This window comes from Cydia pomonella, chromosome 3, assembly GCF_033807575.1.
Source record: "Cydia pomonella isolate Wapato2018A chromosome 3, ilCydPomo1, whole genome shotgun sequence".
Lineage (NCBI taxonomy): Eukaryota > Metazoa > Arthropoda > Insecta > Lepidoptera > Tortricidae > Cydia > Cydia pomonella.
Window position 1 is genome coordinate 32,768,848 of NC_084705.1, and position 23,372 is coordinate 32,792,219.

General features: G+C 38.0%; 1 protein-coding gene and 7 non-coding genes across 8 annotated transcripts in view; 4 read left to right on the forward strand and 4 right to left on the reverse strand.

Moving 5' to 3' along the window:
* Positions 1 to 23,372, forward strand: part of LOC133516569 (facilitated trehalose transporter Tret1-like) — a 77,637-nt gene that overhangs the window by 34,888 nt on the left and 19,377 nt on the right. The window contains exon 2 of the mRNA XM_061849567.1: positions 917 to 1,754. Within this exon, the coding sequence (XP_061705551.1) occupies positions 1,392 to 1,754 (363 nt within the window). The 5' untranslated portion in view covers positions 917 to 1,391. The remainder of the gene's footprint in view (positions 1 to 916; positions 1,755 to 23,372) is intronic.
* On the reverse strand, positions 358 to 429 carry Trnag-ucc (transfer RNA glycine (anticodon UCC)). Its single transcript has one exon. It is a non-coding gene; the product is annotated as a tRNA-Gly (tRNA).
* On the reverse strand, positions 583 to 654 carry Trnag-ucc (transfer RNA glycine (anticodon UCC)). Its single transcript has one exon. It is a non-coding gene; the product is annotated as a tRNA-Gly (tRNA).
* On the reverse strand, positions 4,496 to 4,567 carry Trnag-ucc (transfer RNA glycine (anticodon UCC)). Its single transcript has one exon. It is a non-coding gene; the product is annotated as a tRNA-Gly (tRNA).
* Trnag-ucc (transfer RNA glycine (anticodon UCC)) lies at positions 5,379 to 5,450 on the forward strand. Its single transcript has one exon. It is a non-coding gene; the product is annotated as a tRNA-Gly (tRNA).
* Trnag-ucc (transfer RNA glycine (anticodon UCC)) lies at positions 8,216 to 8,287 on the reverse strand. Its single transcript has one exon. It is a non-coding gene; the product is annotated as a tRNA-Gly (tRNA).
* Positions 8,429 to 8,500, forward strand: Trnag-ucc (transfer RNA glycine (anticodon UCC)). The gene has a single exon. It is a non-coding gene; the product is annotated as a tRNA-Gly (tRNA).
* Positions 9,520 to 9,591, forward strand: Trnag-ucc (transfer RNA glycine (anticodon UCC)). Its single transcript has one exon. It is a non-coding gene; the product is annotated as a tRNA-Gly (tRNA).

Sequence of the window (23,372 nt, forward strand, 5' to 3'; positions counted from 1 at the left end):
AACGCTCCGTAGCGAACGAAACGCAACTGTCTCTGTCGTATTAATATGGAAGAGTGATAGTGATAACTATGCTACGCTACGGAGCGTGAACTATTGGCATCTTGTCTATGCATCCAGTTATGGATTTTATTGTAAACATAAGATATACTAATCAGCGGCAGTATCATGTTCGCGTTTTTATCGCCTCTCGCGTCATGCGTCACTTTCACACTTACATACTTGTTAGAACGTGACAGACACGTTTATTTCCAAATAACTGCTTCTTAAATATGAAGTAATCTATGTTAATCATAAAATTTTGCGTAGGATTCTGTTAAATGACTGGTAGGTAATTAGAAAAAACTTAAAAAAAAAACATGCGTTGGCCGAGAATCGAACTCGGATCAACTGCTTGGAAGGCAACTATGCTGACCATTACACCACCAACGCATCTGTTTCACTACGTAGAAACTTCATACATAGCAATTCTACTCAATTTGAACTTATATGTATAAGTTATATCACAATTCTATTATTTAGTTGAATATTATCATTAAATACCTGTTAATTAAAATAAATGTACCTTCGAAATTAAAAAAGATATGCGTTGGCCGAGAATCGAACTCGGATCAACTGCTTGGAAGGCAACTATGCTGACCATTACACCACCAACGCATCTGTTATACATGGCAAAATTAATATATATATTTTGCTATCGAAAAACTTCGACTAGTACTTGTTATTTATTCAGTTGGTTTTAAGACTCTTTAAGTCCTGACAGCTGAATAAATAATAACAGTCATGCCTATTGCTCCGATTTCTACTTAAACTTATGTTGAAAAACACATAAAAATTTAACGCACCCAAAGCTTACCCTACTTTACAACCCAACTTAAGCAAACCTTCGAAACCCTCATTAATACGTTTTCCCTTTCAGGCGGGGACCCAATAATACAAGATGGCTGGTTCCCGAGAAAAATTGCTCTACGAACGCAACGCGGATTACCGATATGAAAGACGACAGGAGCACCGCTATGAACACTACAGAACACAGCCCCGCCGGAAAAACGGATACGTATATGAAGATATATATTCAGATTTCGACGAAGCGCAAGGCCGGCTCTCCCTATTCCGACCCATCAGACCCGAATATCTAAATCTACCTACGACCTACGATAAGTACAATTCGCTTCCACGCTACGGGTACTATGAAGATCGGCAACAACATAGAAAGAAAGATTATTACGACTACAGAATCGAACAGGAGAGACGACGACCTCGAGAAACTTATGAACCTTATAGAAAAAGACCTGAGCGACGCTTAGAAAGCATCGAAATGAGCAACGAGCCGAAAATAGAACCTAGACACGAACCTAGACCTAAAATGGAAAATAGAAAAACCTAAGATCGAAATGAACGCGAAAAACGTAGCGGTTTGCAAGCCTTTAAGATTAACTGAGAAAAATGCACGTTATTGGACTACAGATCTTCCAGAAAAACCTAAAAAACGCCCGGATGAAGTTAAGAAAAACGTTAAATTCTCCGAAGTATCAGGATGCAATAGAAAGATGGTTATAGACGATCCGGTTTGTGGTCGGAAGGTAGTTCCTGTGAGAGAACTGGAGGTATCCTTAGACCAGATGATTCAGAACGGGTATTTTGAGAAGCATAACATACCTATTTCGAGACCGGTGAAAGAGGAGGAGCCGGTAATGAACGGGAAGCCTCCGGGGATAGAAGCCACTCCAGTAAGGCGCACCAGACATCTGCCTCAGGTTAGTACGAGTCAATAATATGAGAATTCTTAACTTACGCAGCATACACATAATCGATGCAAGCACTTTTCCGGACAAAAGCAGCCTCTAAGAATCTTTAAAGAAGGAGGTGTTTCATAATTATTAAAATAATAAATATTGGACATTCTTACACATTATTTTCATAAAAGTGTGTAAAAAATATGGGCAAATAAGTTTAATAAATTTCGTAAAATGTATTTAGTATTTGTAATTAATTATTTTGAACAAAGTATTTTTGTATGTCGCTAAAGTAATTTTTATTTTATATTTCAAATAAAATTTTACATGTATTTTGTAATTTAAATTGAAATACGGTGAAGGCAGTATTTTGCCAAACCCTGCCTACATATGAATTAGTGGTGGTCGTTGATTCAACGAACTAGTTGATAAAACGTTCTTCGTTCGTCAACGATGGAAACGTTTTGTGTAATAGACTTAACTAGTTGACGACTTTAACGTACAAACGTAATCGGAATGGAACGCTAAGCTAATGGCATGGTAGTATAGTTGAGATCAACATTCCTTTCAACCTTTCAACCCGATTCCTTTAACGCCAGTGCGAGCGAGAAGCAAAGACGCAACAGCAAGGGCTCGAAAACGAGATGGAATTAGTCGACGTTGATTGAAAGATACTTCGTTGATCGACAATTCAACTGACTAGATTCCGTTGACGCGAATGCCTTTTTATCTTCAGAAGCAGAAACCTAGTTGACGAAATCAACTAGTTTTTCAACTAGTTGACGTTTTATAAGTTAACGTTTCGTTTCGTTGAAGCGAAAACCGTCAACGACCCACCACTAATATAAATATTTCTATAGCATTGTTGTTGTCAACTTGGCCCAGTTATTGATTACGAGGAACGTAATTACCGACATTAGGCCGATCTGGGCCGTAAAGCTTTGCATTGAGTTATGACCCGAGGGCCACTTAAAAGGGACGTTATATAACGTCGTAGAAAGTGAACATTAATATATTCATGACAATTATGATGTTGAGGTTGGGGACGATTCAGGTCAAACAAGACCATTTTTCTATATTGAAGGTAAATAAGTTTTTGTCAAAAATTTAATTTTTGGTACAAAGCTTTTATCGCTGACTGTACTTTTCTTTCCACAAGTAACTAATACTCATCAAGACAATTCTAAAAACCCCAAAACACAATTAGGTTACGTTGTTTTATCACAGAGTTCCTATGGCCACCTCCTGTCTCCATCATCAGATCATCTCGATGGTACCATAATATTGCATTGTCACCCGATTTACATATGTATGCAATATTTTCAGCTCAATCGGAAACCGGGAAGTGGGTCAAATTTAACTTGCAAGATTTGATTACAAACAGACAACGGTCAGGTGAAAGTAAATAAAAGCTTGTAAAAAGGTTTACCTTCAGAATGATTTTTCTATTTTATCTATATACATATTTTAACCCCCTCTATGTGCGCTCCATAGTCGCAAATTACGGCCAGCGTAAAGATTACTAGATTGTTAACCAAGGGATGAAATGGTACCTCATTAACCCGAGTTAAACACACTACTTTTCCTTTCGAATACGATGAAAGTAAATTACATGTACCTACATTTAAAAAAACACGGCAAAGTATGAACCTCGGTAGTATTCTTGAGGGTTTCAATTAACAATTTAGGTAGAAATATCGTGAATGAGGAGTTTTTAAAATCAAAATTTTAGTTACTTATTGTAAAAAAAAATCGTACTTAGAAAGTGAAATGCTCTAATGCGGAAACGTATCCATTTCTTAACTGTGATTATTTAATAAGAATTTATTAATTCTATTCAAAATTTTAACATCTCTTAAAAACCAAGGAATTTGTTTTGACCTAATGTCTAGTACCTATCAGTCTAGATAAAGTTTTATTCCAAATGAAATGTCAATTGTAAACAGTGTTCAAATCCCGCAATGGCGTTCGTAACTTGCGGTTCCTGGACACTTATAGAGAGCTTATAAAATGTGTGTAGATAAAGCCGTGTAGGTTACGAGGTTGTTAGTAATTACAGACATTAGGCCGATCTGTGCCGTGGTGGCTTTACATTAAGTTATGTCCCATGCCCCAAGGGTCCTCTAAAAGGGACGTTAAAAGTGGTCATTATTGACGTTCAGTGAAGGTTGACAACAATTTTCGTCAAAAGACACGATTTATGTACAGTCGCGAAGAAGTTAATTTTAGGACGCAATGTATTGTGAATATTGTTATATTTAAAGCGTGACAAGCAACGTCAAACACACTGATGTCAGAGTACATTGAAAATAATATTTACAGTATATATGGGGCTACTTTATAGCACTAGTGCGAGAAGTAGCATATTATGTTACTGTGTCGAACATTTAAAGGGCCATATGTACTGTAAAACGTTGTACGATACATGTGCGAATAGGTAATTCGCAACTCGTGTCGATTTAAAACACTCCCTTCGGTCGTGTTTTAATTTATCGCCACTCGTTTCGAATTTCCTATTTTTCGCACTTGTATCGTAATGTACTATAAAAGTTAAAATCTCAAGATTTCATAATTTTTAAAAATTGTTAGTCAAAAGTTATATCGTTTTAGGAGTAGCATGGTTTAATTATTTGCTCGTGTTACAGGAAACACCCGGTATAGATATGTAATACTTATATATAATCATTTTCTTAAGTAACTCCTACTTTTAAATAAGAAATAATCAACGTCAAATGTATTTATCTAACGTGGCTTGCAAAATATGCGTTGGCCGAGAATCGAACTCGGATCAACTGCTTGGAAGGCAACTATGCTGACCATTACACCACCAACGCATCTGTCTAAGCCTTCCAATTTTATCATTGCTAAAAGAATTCTTTCATTTCGCAAATTATTTGCTCAGCTGAGAATACAACAAAGACTGTGCAGACCCGTGTCAGGGTTTGGACATTTTCATTTAAGAAGATATTTTAAACTCCAGAGTTGATTATATTTCTGATTGCTCTGTTAAAAGATGAGTTTGTTTTTATTACTTATAATAAAGTCACACCAATGGTAGCTGCGTCATAGACAGATTTAATTATTAATTTTAATTTTGACGACCGGTTTGGCCTAGTGGGTAGTGACCCTGCCTACGAAGCTGATGGTCCCGGGTTCAAATCCTGGTAAGGGCATTTATTCGTGTGATGGGCATGGATATTTGTTCCTGAGTCATGGGTGTTTTCTATGTATTTAAGTATTTATAAATATTTATATATTATATATATCGTTGTCTAGGTACCCTCAACACAAGCCTTATTGAGCTTACTGTGGGACTTAGTCAATTTGTGTAATAATGTCCTATAATATTTATTATTATTATTATTTAATTAGTCCTACTTTCATAATATGGCATAAAACATTTTATTCTACACAATGCAACTTCACTATGTCCTCGAAACGACGGAGGTAAATTTAAAAACTAATTGTATGCGATTAAGTGCCGTTTTGTTAAATAATAATAAGTAAAACTTGTGAAAGTTTAAATCAATGTTGTACACTATGTACAACACAATTTATATGTAGGTGTGACGTTACTATGTCAGCTGAACAAATATTGTATGTAAGTATGTTTTATAATGGACGATTTTATAATTGATACCAGATGCGTTGGTGGTGTAATGGTCAGCATAGTTGCCTTCCAAGCAGTTGATCCGAGTTCGATTCTCGGCCAACGCATATATTTTTCCCAACATTTACCTACTTGTAATTAATTATGAGATATTATTCTATACATAAATCAAAGACATTGATATTTCTTAGAAAAAAGAGATTAATTTTGAATGTTTTTGTACTATCATACACATGTGTTGTTGGTGTAGTGATTCGAAAGCATAGTTGCCTTCTAACCAATTAATTGAGTTCGATTCTCTACTAATGCATTTTTTTTTTAATTGTCTTAAGTTGTCCCTTTCTCCTCAGTTACCCCACTTGACGGTACCTAAGAAATATGGAGTCCAATCTAAATTAGAAAGTGATTTAAGTATGAAAAAAACAAAGTATGAAAAAAACTTAGTATTAAAAGTACTACATACTGAAGAACCAGAGATTACATGTCGCATAACATGTGTACCGTCCATATAATTCTTGGCACCACTATTTAATTAAGCCCAGAGCCAAGCGTTAAATCATTTAAGCCACAGATTAAACGCGTCCCGAACTATAACATTGCCGTCTACCAGTTAGTAACGGCGTATTATATGTATTATATTATACGTATGGCTTAGCCGCATTAATGATTCAGTCCGCATCAAGGATTGTGTAGAATGGGCCAAATGTGGCGATTAAAGCGATAATATCTAACACATGTTTGGCATTACGTACGAAAACCTACCTAATATATACATGACTAAGTCATGTAGGGATCACGTAGGGACTGTAGGAAGAGAAACATTGTATATTTTGCTCGGGGCATGGAAAATAGTAAGAGGATTCTCTACAAGTAGTACAAGAGAAATACTAATCATCTTTTTGACGACCGGTTTGGCCTAGTAGTGACCCTGTCTACGAATCTGAAGCTCCCGGGTTCAAATCCTGGTAAGGGCATTTATTCGTGTGATGAGCATTGGATATTTGTTCCTGAGTCATGGGTGTTTTCTATGTATTTAAGTATTTATTAATATTTATATATCATATATATCGTTGTCTAAGTACCCTCAACACAAGACTTATTGAGCTTACTGGGGACTTAGTCAATTTGTGTAATAATGCCCTATAATATTTATTATTATTTATTTATCTAATCTTACAAAGAGTAATATTATAGAAGTAGGTAGTGTACACTTCATAATCATTTCGGTTAGAAAAACTTAGATCTTAAAATTATTTGAAACACGGACAAGTATTTCATTGATCCTTATATGTATGTACTAAAAAACCTTCTGCATGTTCTAAAGCCTTCATTATGTTTCTATTAAGGGCACATTACTTTTAATCCGAGGTAAATTCTTAAGTAGAAAAACGTATGAATTCAATGAACATCCCTTAAGTAAAAATCAGTTATGATATAGTTATGAAAATTCTCATAAATAAGGCCTTTTGCTTCCATCCATTAAAACAGTGTAATCTTTCTACTCAATAATCCCGCAACACATAAACAACACGTTTCGGAGTAAACTAACCACAACACCATCTCTTTCCATTTATTAAAGCGAGAGAGAGAGAGCAGCGAGTTAATTAGCGCCTGTGACTTGCTGGTTATAATTAATAGCCTGTTATCGGCAGGATAGACATTAATCATACACAGGCCAATTCGAACGTACACTGATATCAGAAACATCTAACTGATGTCATTCAGCAGTTGCGGCAATTTTTTTTTTTATTGTAGTATATAATTATATAATCTTTAATTGTATAGTGACGTACGCGATGAATTCAATTATTTATTCATAAAATTTACATTATTACGTCACCCCGTTTTATCACCGCACCTCCCGCCAAAGGAGCAAAGCTCATCCTCACTTCTTAGACACATGGCACACCAAGAATAAGCAGGCATCTCGCTCGTTTCTTCCTAGAACGTGCGGAACGTGGAACGAGTTGCCTCCTAGAACGTGCAGAATGTGGAACGAGTTACCTCCTGAGGTATTTCCTTTGCGCTACGACATGGGATTCTTCAAGAAGAGGGTATTTATGGTTCTCAAGGGTCGGCACCGCTTAAGTGGCTCATATGATGTTGCTTAATGTCCATGGGCGACGATGACCGTTTCCCATCAGGCGGCTTGTTTGCTCGTTTACCTATGCTATAACATAAAAAACAATTGAATTGAAATGAATAACGTGCATTTCGCTCGTATTCCATAGGTATATTTATTGGCTCGGGCGAGACGCACGATAATTAAATGAGATGATTCAAATATCATCCTAATGTCAGTGTATGGTCGAATTGGCCTGCCAGGCGCGGTCAATCAACCCCTTTCATAGAGTATGGAGGCTTGAATGGCGTGGTTTTCAGTTATTAAGCACAGTTAGACATGTTTCGACATGTCGGTTCTCTGTGGTAACTTTAATTACTTCGTAAGTATCTAATTGATACTAGCTTACATGTTTCAAGTAACTTATGAATTGAATTTTTAATGTATTTTTTTCTAACCCGTTTTGTTAGTGGTTATATCACAAAATTTTAGCTTCATTCTCCCAATTTGGAAGTAACTAATTTAAATTTTTGACATCGATAATTATCGCACTAGTGCGGTAAAGTAGCACCACATGTAGGTACTGTAAAAGTAAATTACAGAGTATGTTCAGTCAGTGTGTTAAATGCCAATATTTAAATAAATAAGAAGAAAATAGTTTCAGGTTTTTCTGCCATCTTTATCACGGGTATTCGTTATAATTACATTTTAAAATTATAAAAGTAAAAAAAATCTATTTTTCGCTAACTCCTCGTTTTTTAGAGTCAAAAAGCAGAACAACGAAAATAAGATTCACTTACTTGCAAAATATGCGTTGGCCGAGAATCGAACTCGGATCAACTGCTTGGAAGGCAACTATGCTGACCATTACACCACCAACGCACGTTATGAATCAATGTATTTTATGTATACTCGTATGTACTTAAATTTTCTAGTAATAATAAGTATTTTATATACACTTGAATAAACATTAAAAAAGTTTTTACATTGAAGTTTTATTAAAATTCGTAGATGTGAGCAGATGCGTTGGTGGTGTAATGGTCAGCATAGTTGCCTTCCAAGCAGTTGATCCGAGTTCGATTCTCGGCCAACGCATATAATTTTCGTTCCGAAATATATTAATTACCTGGTATTTTAATTAATTAATGTGTATTTTGAACGCTAAAGATAAAGATATTTTATTATTCAAGTAGGCTTATTATAGTCAAATGCAAAAATATGTATCGAAAGAATCGTCTCATAAATATAGTACTAATACTCTTCACTGGAATAAGATGCTATGGGACATATTTTTGAGTAAGATGTGTACACCCATATTTTTTACACTTGACTGTACAATGCGCTTATGAACGTCAAATAAAGATACACCGGTTCTAACCCTACACCCGACACTTGTTTAAAGTGTATTTAAAATTACTCGATCGGAAACCCAGATGTCTTAAGTAGGTTAGATCGCAAACTACTCGTATGAGTATCACCATATACGCCAGAGCTCTTTGACGAGTGTTGGTGGATAATTAAAAGTCACTTTTTATCGATGAAAACTGTGTTTTCACTAAAAAACGGATATTAATTACAGATTATAGAAAATAGATTAATTAACGCACAATAGAAATGTCAAGGGTATGAATCATCTAAGAAATTATAATTATATTTAATATTGTTAAATGTCACTTAAATGCCATGCACGTAGACAGCAACTATATAAACCCTGGTTTTCCTCAATAAATCGTTCAGTAACCATCCAACCTTCAGTGTATTATTCTACCTCCGCCACCAGCGCTACCAGTCGCATCAAGCAAGTGTAAGGGCTAACGGCCCCTACAGCGATGTTAACCGTGGAGTTGTTGAGAAAGAAGAGAGTGAGTGAGTCGACGAATGGATACAGGAATAAAATCATTCGGTCATATACATGGTTGCGTTCAGAAACAACGAGGAAAAATATCCTTTTGCCCAGCCCGCGTAGCCAAAATGCCATCATTAACGATTCGTAGCGTAGCGTTGTCATCGCTCTCTATGACTTGTTATGTTACCAGCTGTACAAATATAAAGTTTCTTTTGACACTTTATAGTTAACTTTGAATATTACAGAATTTATAGATAGTTTGACAGATGCGTTGGTGGTGTAATGGTCAGCATAGTTGCCTTCCAAGCAGTTGATCCGAGTTCGATTCTCGGCCAACGCATATCTTTTGCAGGTAATTTTAGCAGTCTATGTTATCCTAGACTATGATAGAGCTTAACGAGGGTGCGGAGTGTTAGGGTCGGCAACGCGCATGTAACTTCTCTGGAGATGCAGGCGTCCATATGGAGACTGCTTACCATCAGGCGGGCCACATGCTTATTTGCCACCGACGTAGTATTTTAAAAAATCCTTAGATATTAATTGTTTAAGGTATTTTTTAAACAGGAAGGCTACGGTGTCATCTCAATACAATTTTGGGATATTTGTGTCGAAGTCCAGTCAAAGGTCCCACGTTGTCGCTTACAATAAGGACGAGATTTGCTTGTATCTGTATACGAATTACCTGTCAAAGCGTCCTTATGGCAAGCGACAAAATAGGACTTTTTGCTTGGAAACGACACATTCATATGTTTTAAGGTTACAAATTGTATGGAGATGACACCTGCCACCATACCCTTCGTGTTTGAAAAATACCATAGTATGTTTCATCGTAGCGTTTCGAGTCAATTATGACAAATTAAGTATTAGTTGATTTTGAAACGAGTAAATGATTTGTCAATTAATTGTGACTTGAAAGGCAGATTTTTTTTTATAGTGCCCGTATCCTATGTACGCCTGCAACTCCAAAGGAGTTACATGCACGTTGCCGACCCTAAAACCCCCCCCCCCCCCCCCCCCCCCCCCCGTGGTAATATACTTCCCTCTTACAAGTTCAATGCCGAATGTGAGTTGGGATCGTCGATGATTCCTATAGCACGCCTTTGGACCGAGTCGAAAGGTCCAAGCTTGCATCCAGGTGCTGGAGGATGTGGGGTCTGACTTGCAATTCATAAAGTTTTTTTTATACTACGTAGGTAGCAAACAAGCATACGGCCCGCCTGGTGATAAGCGGTTACTGTAGCCCGGAGGAGTTAAGCGCGTTGCCGACCCTAACATTCCGCACCCTGGTTGAGCTCTGGCAACCTTACTCATCGGCAGGAACACAACACTATGAGTAGGGTCTAGCGTTATTTGGCTGCGGTTTGCTTTGGTTTGGGTGTTCATGTTGTTTGGTTTTGAAACTTACCTGGTATCCTTCTTCTTCTTCTTTTCCTTTTCCCACTTTAGGTGGGGTCGGGTCTCCTAATTAATTTACGCCAGGCACTTCTGTCCTGGATTGTCTTTATATCTAGCCTGGCATGCTTTATAGTTCGGGTCATGTTTGTCCACCAGGTGCCGGGGGGGGGGGGGGGGGGGGCCCCCTCTACCGCGTTTTATTTCAGGCAATTCCAGCGCCTTACGAACCACATTGTCATCGTCTCTTCGCATAACGTGTCCGTACCATCTTAGCCGACTTTCTGTTATTTTTTCAGGTATTGGGGCTACCTTGAAACTACCTCTTACATGTTCGTTTCTAATTTTATCTAGTCTAGTAACACCCCCCGACCATCTCAAAATTTTCATTTCATTTACATGAATTTTCTGTTCATGACTTTGTTTGACCGCCCAACATTCAGCGCCGTACAGTAAAGCAGGTCTTATTGCAGTCTTGTATACCTTTCCCTTAGTTTTGATTGGCATTCGAGAAACTTACCTGATATCCAATTTGTTTTATTAGCTGTCTCAAAACTCTTTTCATTGTCTTACTATATACCTAATCTATAAGTACAGCTGAAGAGACATGTTTTCTCTGTTTTATGGACGATCACGTCTACTTCCCTCTTTTCTCTTCTCGGGTAGGGTTAGAGCCGGTGTAAATAAATAAATAAATATTATAGGACATTATTACACAAATTGACTAAGTCCCACAGTAAGCTCAATAAGGCTTGTGTTGAGGGTACTTAGACAACGATATATATAATATATAAATATGAATAAATACTTAAATACATAGAAAACACCCATGACCCAGGAACAAATATCCATGCTCATCACACGAATAAATGCCCTTACCAGGATTTGATTTGAACCCGGGACCATCAGCTTCGTAGGCAGGGTCACTACCCACTAGGCCAAACCGGTCGTCAAGTGTAGCTTTATTTGACGTTCATGAGCTCATTGTAATATGCCTACTTGAATAATAAACTATCTTTAGCTTATATATAAACTTTAAAACCAATTTCAATACAAATCTATTCGAATACTTTGAAAGATCCAGAGTTCAGGCGAAGCCGCATAACTGAAAGTAAATATTACGAGCAAAATCGTCGGACCGCGAGAAATCTTATTAAGAAAACCCACTTGCTCAAGCAACGAGGTCGATTTGAGGGGCCTACCCCGAACACCGAAGTTCGAAAATTGCGGGCATCTTTCTCTGTCACTCTAATTACGCCTTAATTGGAGTAAAAGAGAAAGATATTCGCAATTTGCGAACATGGGTGATCGCGGTAGGTCCCTTGTTGTCATCCTAGGATATTATGCAGAATATCTCATCTACATTACAAAAATAAGCATATTAATGACCGAGATTTTGTGATGATAAAGTAATTTACAGTAAAAAACCTCATAAAATAGGGATAGGAATCCCTACGAAATGGATAAAATAGGTATATCTGAAAAGTATTAAAACATTTAGATATTTTTCATTTAACGATTTTTTATTAGGAACAAGTATCTACTTAAACAAAACTTTGCTTTTAAGGCCTTGCGTGTAAATCTTCACACGGCGTTAATTTTTCCCGTATACCGTATACGGAATTTTATATTGCATTTAACATGTAGATGGATACTTCACGCCAAAATTGACAGCATTTTTTCTATCATTCTCGGACGTTTTCTTTTGCATAGTAAGTTCTGCCATCTTGTGGGCTACATTGGAAACATTTACACCTTGCGCCAAAAATCTGTCGTCTCCTGTGCCGCCCCCTATAGTTTATGCACGGTCCTTATTGTAAAAGAACCATTAGCGATGATATTCATCGGTGCAAATAATATTTCTTCGACTATACCTAAGTGTCATTCTAATTTTTAAATCTGTGAGGTATAAAGATAGAGAGAGATAGGAAGTGTCTCGATGTATATGTATACTCGGTCAAGCAAATTTTGTCAGTAGCAAAAGGCGGCAAATTTTAAAAATCGCGGGTTAGCAACACTGTTTTCGAATAATTCCAAAGTCGCGTATCTGTGTTTTATCTGTGGAATGTGGAAAGTGAATGACAGCCATATCGCGTAGCCAAATGGCAAAAAACGGAACCCTTATAGATTCGTCATGTCCGTCTGTCTGTCCGATTATGTCACAGCCACTTTTTTTCGAAACTATAAGAGCTATACTGTTCAAACTTGGTAAGTAGATGTATTACTACTACTATGAACCGCATTAAGATTTTTACACAAAAATAAAAATAAAACAATAAATTTTGGGGGTTCCCCATACTTAGAACTGAAACTCAAAAAATCTTTTTTCATCAAACCCATACGTGTGGGGTATCTATGTATAGGTCTTTAAAAATGATATTGAGGTTTTTTAAATCTATTTTTTCTAAACTGAATAGTTTGCGCTAGAGACACTTCCCAAGTAAAAAAATGTGTCCCCCCCTGTAACTTCTAAAATAACAGAATGAAAAATCTAAAAAAAATATATGATATACATTACCATGCAAACTTCCACCGAAAATTAGTTTGAACGAGATCTAGTAAGTAGTTTTTTTTAATACGGCATAAATGGTACGGAACCCTTCATAGGCGAGTCCGACTCGCACTTGGCCGCTTTTTTTTACTTTTTTCCTACGTCGATCGTGATATTGCCTCGGCCACAGTATTGCTGGGAACCCCGTTCATTAGTGGGGGCTTAACGAGCCGCGAGCAAACCTGTCTAAAATGCCGGACTCGGCCATGATTCGCCCAGGCGCGGATACAAGGGGGGGCCATAGGGGCAATGGCCCCCCCCCTAAAACCCTGGCTCTCACATTACTAAATTGAGTAAATTTTTTTTACCTTATTTTCTGTGCAAAAATATATGATTTTCTCAAAATGGCCCCCCCCTAAGCCAAATCTTGTATCCGCGCCTGGATTCGCCCCTTTTTCGGGCAAAAAATATCCGCCGAAGGTTGACCTTTTATTTTTAAGTATCCGCCAAAGCTTATTATTATTATTATCTCTTTATTTATCTTGTGTCTTAGATTAGGCATTTTATAATATGAATATAAAAGTAAAATACAACAAATCATACAAAATAATACAAAATAGGATATAAACACATTATAAAAAACCTAACCTAGGGTGCCGCCAGCAGCGGGGCAGGGCCCAAGCTGCCGGTGGTTAGGGCCGCAGAGAGAGGAACCGGCGGACTATCCGCGCCGTGTCCAAGATCACCGCCTTCTGCATCTGACCCTTGATCCAACCACCTAGCGAGAGTCTCTCAAGGTGTTGGTCGAGACTCTTCGCTATGAGACCATTCGCTGAAACGACTATCGGGACAATGATCGTCGAATCAACATCCCACATGGCGGTTATCTCGTGAGCCAAGTCTAGGTACTTACTGGACTTGTCCTTCTCGGCTTTCACGAGATTCTCATCATGGGGGATGGTGATATCGACGAGCACGGCCCGGCGTTGCGATCGATCTATTATCACGATGTCAGGCTTATTGGCTACAATAGTCCTGTCAGTGATAATAGATCGATCCCAATAGAGCGTGGCACGACCATTTTCGAGAACTGGCGCAGGTGAGTACTTATTATTATTATGAGTCCATACTGTCCCACTGCTGGGCAAAGGCCTCCCTCTTATTCTTCCACGTGTTCCTATCCTCGGAAGTCTTCCACCAGTCTCTGTCGAAGGCATCAAGTTCGTCCCGCCATCTCCGACGAGGTCTACCGTGACGCCTTACAACCGCCAAAGCTTAGGCTTTATTTATTTATTTAAACTTTATTGCACACATAAAGAAAAATGTACAAATGGCGAACTTAATGCCAAAAGGCATTCTCTACCAGTCAACCATAGGGTCAAACAGAGACATTTGTGTATGTTGGTGCAGGAAAAAATAATAACAAATAATAAGGAAAAAATTAAACGTGAAGTCAAATAATATTAAAAATATATAAATAGTTAAATACTACTACTTATAATGTATAAAAGATAGACTAATACATATAATTATGTACATATACATGATGGTGAACCTTATTTAAGTTCTGACAGAAGATGCTTGTGAAGTAGTCGTTTGAAAACGGGTTTGCTTGGGGCTTGTCGAATAAAGAGAGGGAGGGAATTCCAGAGACGGATTGCCTCAACGGCGAAAGAGTTAGACATAAAACCAGTACGGTGAGAAGGAATCGAGAGTTTGAGAGAACGGGAGGAACGGAGGGAGGTGGTTTACTTGTTTTTGAATGGGCAGGGTTTGTCTTAAGCGTTCCGTAACGGAAAAGGAAAAACGGGGCTAATAGGATCATTCATTACGCAAGTCTATAGCACTTCACAACAAGCATGTAACATATTTTACAGTACATATGGTGCTACTTTACCGCACTAGTGCGAAAATTTGCATATTATGTTACTGTATCGAACATTTAAAGGGCCATATGTACTGTAAAACGTTGTACGATACATGTGCGAATAGGTAATTCGGAACTCGTGTCGATTTAAAACACTCCCTTCGGTCGTGTTTTAATTTATCGCCACTCGTTTCGAATTTCGTATTTTTCGCACTTGTATCGTAATGTACTATTACAGTACATATGGTGCTACCTTCCCGCACTAGTGCGAAAATTATCATATTACGTTACTGTGTCGAACATTTAAACGGACATATGTACTGTAAAACGTTGTACGATACATTTGCGAATAGGTAATTCGCAATCGCACTTGTATCGTAATGTACAATTTTCTCTACTCCTGCAGGGCTAAGATGGTCGGCTCTTTGTCATTTGTCACCATACCTGTCACGTTCTAACAAGTATGTAAGTTCCAAAGTGACGGGCATAGTAACAGGCGACAAAAATGGAACCATGATGACACCGCTGCAGTGGCAGCATGGTTCCATTTTTATCGCTTGTCACTATGCCCGTCACTTTCGAACTTACATACTTGTTAGAACGTGACAGGCATGGTGACAAATGATAGAGAGCCGACCATCTTAACCCTACAGCACTTTTGTTTGTCGATTAAATGACTGACAGTGAGATCGAAATCAACTTCATAAGAAGCGCGGCCAGTGTTGCCAGGCGTACGATAATTATCGTACCTCCATGTACGATAATTTGGGCTCTGGTATCGCTACCTTCCAAAAAGTATTATCGTACCCAAAAGTACGATAATTTCAGCGCTTGGACGATGCCACCCAAAAAGTCTAGGGAGTTTAGCTCCGAGGTTTTAGGGTCGGCAACGCGCATGTAGCACCTCTGGAGTTGCAGGCGTCCATAGGCTGCGGTAACTGCTTACCATCAGGCGGGCTGTATGATTGTTTGCCACCGTCGTGGTATAAAAAAAGGTGTACGTCAAAAATGGCGGGGGGCCTTGTCTATAGGATCATAACAGCAGTGTTGTTAGGAATATTCATACAATATTATGCAACTGTTGTATTTTTTAAGCTTAATTCTAGGCAAAGATCTACAAACCAATATTTACTTTAATTGTATTTATCATTTTAGGTGATTGCTGCTGTCAATCTTAGAAACAATATTGTGTGCTCCGGTACATGAATGGTACAAAAATGTACTTAATAAAAAAGTTATGCAAAACTGTAGGCGTTTGACATCTCAAAATTAAAGAACTGTTACTGAGAGTATTTGCCCAAGCATATATGTTTTTTTTTTTATATTAAGATACTTAGGTTGTATTTATTTAAGAAAAAAATCGAACAAATGCGAGTTGGAGTCGCCCACCGAGGGTTCCGTACTTTTTTGTATTTGTTATTATAGCGGCAACAGATATATCATCTGTGATAATTTCAATTGTCTAAATATCACGGTTCATGAGATACAGCCTGGTGACAAATGGACAGACAGACAGACGGATGGATAGCGGAGTCTTAGTAATAGGGTTTCGTTTTACCTTTTAAGTACGGAAGCCTAAAAAGGCAAAAAATATAGCAATGTGGGTTCGACATTTTAGCAAATGTCCCCTCTGTGGAAAATTATATCCCGTTTTTCTTACTTGATACTAAATTACTAAAAAATGTATCACGACTTACGGGCCCAGCGTGAAAACTAGCTTAAGATTCCCTTAATGTCTACAGAAAAGATGCGAACGACTTAAGCATACTATAAAATATGTAGATATGACCCTAATGGATTACAGTCTAATCTCCTTTTAATTTAGCGGCCCATTGCTCATTACTAAACATAGCTCGTCTCAAGAAACCCCTTAGGCTTCGTCAATTAAATTTTACTGCGTAATTATGCAAAAAGCTAAACAAGGTAAACATTAGAAGGACCATTGGACTAATGGATAAAGATGACAGGTACTTTGTGCTGTGTTCATCTTAAAAAAAAAAAGTCATTTATTGTCGCAAAAAATAAATAAATAGTACATACAGCAAGCAGCAGCAAACATTATTGACTAATCGTTTTGACTGAGCAACTTGATTCGACTAAACAATCAACCACTCTATAAGCTTTAATTACAGCACAGTAGCAATAAGTATACAGCTTTTAAGAACTATGATAATATACCATATAGAACTATTGTTTACATTCAAACTCTTAAGTGCGACAATGGGCTCGGGACTCAGCTTTTGCCGCGAGTCTGGTGACTGCACAGCGCTGTTTTTCAGCCCGTACCTATCTCTTTGCTTATATAAAAACTAAAATTACTTGCTAGCTATAGGGAGAATACATGCCTTTATAGCCTGCGTTCACATTAAAGTAGGTGCTCATTTAAATTTAAATTAAAGTTTTTTATAGGTATAAATTACTTGTTCACTTATCTTTGTCTAGCAATGGGGCCCTTGGCGTTTTAATTTTAGTTTAGCAATTTATCCATTTATCATCGTTCATGTTTTTGTTCTTTTAAAAGCCTTCTTTTCAAATAAGTTTTGAATGTTGGTAATGACATATTAGTACGGAGAGGGGGAGGTAAATCATTCCATATTTTCGAGGCTCGATAGCGAAAACTTCCTTGAAAGCCCATAAATTTATGCTTCGGCACAATTACCTTATTACAATTATTATTCTTCTCAATAACTATTAAATTAAAAATCGTAAAACCCACTGTGTATCCCATCCTCGTCGCGACTGTTAAATATGCCTTCCGGCCAGGGTAGGGGCTGATGAGAAGGTACTAAGGAAACACGTCCGTTCAGCATAGAATGTTTTTTTTTTTTTTATACTACGTCGGTGGCAAACAAGCATACGGCCCGCCTGATGGTAAGCAGTATCCGTAGCCTATGTACGCCTGCAACTCCAGAGGAGTTACATGCGCGTTGCCGACCCTAAACCCGCCCCCCCTCATTGAGCTCTGGCAACCTTACTCACCGGCAGGAACACAACACTATGAGTAGGGTCTAGTGTTATTTGGCTGCTGTTTTCTGTAAGGTGGAGGTACTTCTCCAGTTGGGCTCTGCTCTAGATCTGGAATGACATCCACTGGCTGTGCCCTACCACACAAAGCGAGATGACATTCACAATGCCCATACCGTCCGTGACCTCACATAACTTACGAAGCAATGCACATCGAAACCGCCTGGTTGCACCGCTTCACAAACTCACAAGGTCAGAACAGTCGGTGTACGTCACAGGCCCCGCGATATACAACCGCCTCCCAGAAAATATAAGAGATGCAACATCTCACCAATCTTTTAAAAGAAATTTGGAATCGTGGCTACTCACAAAAAACTTTTATACTTTTAATGAAATGATGGAATTGCCACTGACTATATAATATTGTTATTTTATTTTATTAAGGATAACTGACATTACTAATATTTCGTACGAAATAAGTATCCTGTAATGTGGAATTTGTATGTTTGTTGTACAAAATTGTTTTTTGACTTGTACCAGTACGCTACCAATAAAGATTATCTTATCTATCTTATCTTATCTTATCTTACCTCTCTTTTGGACGTAGTTTAAGGACGTACCCGGGTCGGGTCGGGTGTATTTCTAGAAAGAAGAATTAAGCCTACCCACATTCAGTCGGCGCCTGTTTAATCTACCCACATATGTCACACCCACCTACCCTATATGCCAAAAAATCTAACATGCAAAAATGCCTTATATCATTTTGGAATAGAGCCTTTAAACTGCTGGATCGATTTCTATAAAACACAACTAAGAACCATCACAAGAAAAGGCTTTCACGTAAAAAATCGCATCAAAATCGGTCCATCCGTTAGAGAGCTATGATGCAACAGAAAGGCATACAGACATTAGGATCAAACATATTACAATATATTTGCGTCGAGAGTTAAAATAATTCTTTCAATGTGTCTGGGTTAGCGTTGTTCGTTACTATTCCAAATTTCAAATCGATAGCTTAAGTGGTTCTCGAGATATTTATCATATCATATCATATCATTTATTTCGTTGTAAAATCATGTACATAAAATCTAAAAGGTGTTAAATAAGTAAGTAGTGTAAGTAGGTGTTTAGCGATGTGACAGACAGACAGACAGACAGACGGACGGACGGACGGACAGAGTCGCACCATAGAATAGAATAGAATAGAATAGATTTTATTTGTATTAATTGTACATCGTCATATTACTTAAAACTACTGTTTACTAAACAAAAACTAGTTAAAACAAACTAAACTAAAACTAGTAATACTAGTAGTAGTAGTAGTAGTGTTCCTTTTGTACCTTTTTGGTACGAAAAACATTAAAAAAGCTTTTGACATCTCCTCTGTCACTCTCTCAACGTCGTGCCACAAGATCTAACAGATGGCGTTAGCAGAATACTTTTACACTCGTACAAAGAGTGCAACCTGCTATGAAGCATACAGCTTCTATAAGCATTGCGCTAACGGAGTTCGTCATCAGAACATCAGATGTCGGTCCCTAGCCACAACACCTGTCTGGAGAGAGTACTCTCTATTGCCTGAAAAACATAAAAATGCGTTACTATAGTGGCTCTATGAATTGTAAACCGTAGGACAAACATGACTTCGCCATCATAAAAAAAAAATTCAATACCAGAATTCACAAAAAACACATAACTATCGGTGTCATATCTTTAGAGGATATGATGGTGTCAATCAAATGCCCATATATATGCAAAATTAATTTAATAAAAAAGGTGTAACTTGTACAGAGATCGTATTTGAAGTGAGCGATGACAATTAAAATTGTTCCATGTACTGTAAACGCCTGCCGATTGGTTTACGCAAAGTTAACACCTACACACACACACACTTAACACTCCATTTTTAAGATAGGCTTTCAAAGCCTGTACAATCGGTTGAGAAATGCGACCTGTAAAGAAGAACAGCCGGACAGATATATACTGTGAAGGTTGAACCTTCACAGTCTTTTTGTAGATAACTGGCCTCAGTTATAGATTTGAATTGAGAATTATCGCACTTCTAAATGAATAAAGATTTGGAGACGGCTATTCGGGGGGTGGCAGGCATTACGGATAGTTGATTTATAATCTTGTAAAAAGAAGAACAAATATATTACATCAGAAATCTACGTCCGTGTTCATATTCCCCACCACAGATAGACAGTAATATACCTCGTTACAATACATACGAAAGAATTTTTTAGATCTACTTTATATCCTTATACCCTATTTTATTAGTATTATCATGCCCTCCCATCTCGAACTAGTTATAATTATTTCTAAATCGATATCAATAGATGGCGCCAAATGTCACAATCAGCCATTACGAAATTGTTATCCTTCATATTAAGAGATATTTAACGTGCCATAAATTAAACACACTATTAATGAAATGTAAACATTAATAACAACACGAATTCAATGCATTAATTTACAAAATTTGATACCACAATTATATTGCGATTTGCGAGTTTTGCGACTGACTACGTTATGGGCAACAGCGCACGACGGATATAGCTGTCGAAGTAATAATGAATATCGTCACTAGATGGAGCCACCACGATTCTAGTACGTTTTACGTGGTATTATGTTTGAAATGAAGGATTACTTTGAAAGATGGGCAATTGACATGTATTCAAAGCGTGCAAAAAATTACACATATTATTCACTACATCATTACCTTTTTTTCTGTGGAAGCTCGAAAAAAACCAATAGGTACCTACTGGCCTACTGCTATTAATATTGTGTTATATTGATGAAACAAAGCCTGATGGACACGTCGATGATCCGCACATTCATTGTCACTCAGCTTAATCCCGATTTAACGTTATATTGAAGCTAATTGCTAACAATTTTACTCATGGCTGGTCAATTTTAGAAGTACGTATCGCGGTGTTAAAATGAATAGCAATTTTCAACAGATTTTTATTGAAACCAGATTTCAGATTACATATTTAGTTTAGGACATCACCAATCGGCTGCAGGTGTTTATAAACAAGTGCCTGCGACGCATCCTAGGGATTTACTGGCCACGAACTATCTCGAACGGCAGGGTCTCCGCTGGCAATCAACTGGCAGTAGACGGTCAGGGCGGCGTCGTACCATATGGAGGCGATAATTTGAGAAGGAGGCTGGCTCAACTGGACTCGGCTGGAAAGAGCTGGAAGTAGTCGCTCAGGATCGCGCCAAATGGAAAAAAAAAAACAATTTAAAAAACTTACTCGGAGTGCTGCAGTGCAGAAACTTATCACTTTCCGCACACTTCATAGAACAACAATGACCTACTTCCAGAGCGTGAGAAATGAAAAGATACTTGTCAAAGCCATACCCGGTCAAACCTGCCCGCAGCCTGACAAGAAGCTGACGTTTATTTGACAATTTCATATTTCCTCAGTATCGGTACTATCTTCGAGATTCGTCGTTCGATCGTCCACGAGTTCTCGAGCTCAAAATGTCATGTTTTGTAAAGCATTTGTTTTACTAAATGAATTAATAATAAAAAAAAAACATTTGAAATTAAAATTAGGGTAATTCTACAGCAATCTCATTCCCCTGGCTACAACTATTCGCAAATTTCCAGGGGATTCCTCTCAGCCGTTATGGTTGTAGATGGAACTGGGCACGGGTGACTGTGTATCACCAAAAATGAGATACCAATAAAGCGGCTGCCAGGTGAATGAGATTTTTGTAGAATGATTCATTAAGGGCTCGTGACAGGGAACCTCTAAAACTCACGTTTTTGGATTGTAATTCTTAAAAAACACATTCAAAGTTCTCCTATTTTTATAAACGCTAAGTTTTACTTGCCGAAGCTCACCCTGCAACAAGCTAAATTAGAAAGGCATTCGGAAAATTATCGATACCTGAGAACGGTACGAATATATGTAGGTGCATCAAAGTCCAACATAGCGTTTCGCATCTATATTATTCTCGAGTTTTGTATCGTTCTGTCGTATCCGGACGTGACCCAGAATGCTATCGGTTGTATTAACTTCGTACAGTTTTAGATTAAAAGGTGTAACTATATGATGGTAACATGGCACAAACGACATTTTTCGAAGGTGGGGTTGTGGATACGGCGTGTGAGGTAAAAATATAATAACCCACAATACATGTGATCGTGTGATTCGGAAAGGTGTGTTTGTCTGTAGATCTAAGACTATATCTCTAGCATATCTGAGTGATAGAGAGACAGATAAAGCAATTTCCTTTTATTTTGGACCCGGGTACGTCCTTAAACTACGTCCAGAAGAGAGGTATGGGCATTGTGAATGTCATCTCCCTTTGTGTGGTAGGGCACAGCCGGTGGATGTCATTCCAGATCTGGAGCAGAGCCCAACTGGGGAAGTACCTCCACCTTACAGAAACCAGCAGCCAAATAACACTAGACCCTACTCATAGTGTTGTGTTCCTGCCAGTGAGTAAGGTTGCCAGAGCTCAACGAGGGGGGTGGGGTTAGGGTCGGCAACGCGCATGTAACTCCTCTGGAGTTGCAGGCGTATATAGGCTACGGAGACTGCTTACCATCAGGCGGGCCGTATCCTTGATTGCCACCGACGCAGTATAAAAAAAAAAAAATTTTGCTCTGGGATGCTTGATTGAGTGAGATGCGTGTAAAATCTAAGAAAATTCCGTGATTCTAATTTAACAGGTAAACGAGATGACGCCGTACAGCTCCATACATTTTGCGGTAACTATATCAAAAGTTGTCGTTTGATAATTCAGTGACCGCAAAACATATGGCGCAGTACAGCGCCATCTGTTTTATTTGTTTAACTAAGGGGCACGTTTCTTTCTTAGACCTCTCCATTGCAATCAATTATCTTTGCTAGTAGGTACATACCTACGTAGTATGCTTACGTAAAGTAAAACAATCGAACGCCTTTTATTTGATACTGATAAAAAGGTTGTCTGGAAGCTCGCTTTTTAGCGATAAGACCGCCTGTTGTTTACCTCTTCTTTATGTGTTGTATTATTTGTACTGTTTCTGTATTGAGGTGTGCAATAAAGAGTATTTGTATTGTTTTGTATATAACTTACATTTTATCGGGACAATCTTACACAAATCGACGCCGTTTCACAGAAAGCTTAATGAAGATAATCTCAATTAGGCAAATACATATAGAAAGCATCCATAGCTTTTGAACAGATATCTGTGCTCATCACACAAATAAACAACCTCAGCGGGGTACGAAACTACTAGAATCACCAGCTTTACAAGCAGGGTCACCAGTGTCACCACTTTTATTAAAAGAAAGAAGATAAAATTACATAACTAGCTCAGTGGTCCCACACTAGGCTAGGCCTGTATCGTGGTGACCGCTCTACAGAACTCTACTGACTTATAATGCTAAGCTAAAGTTGC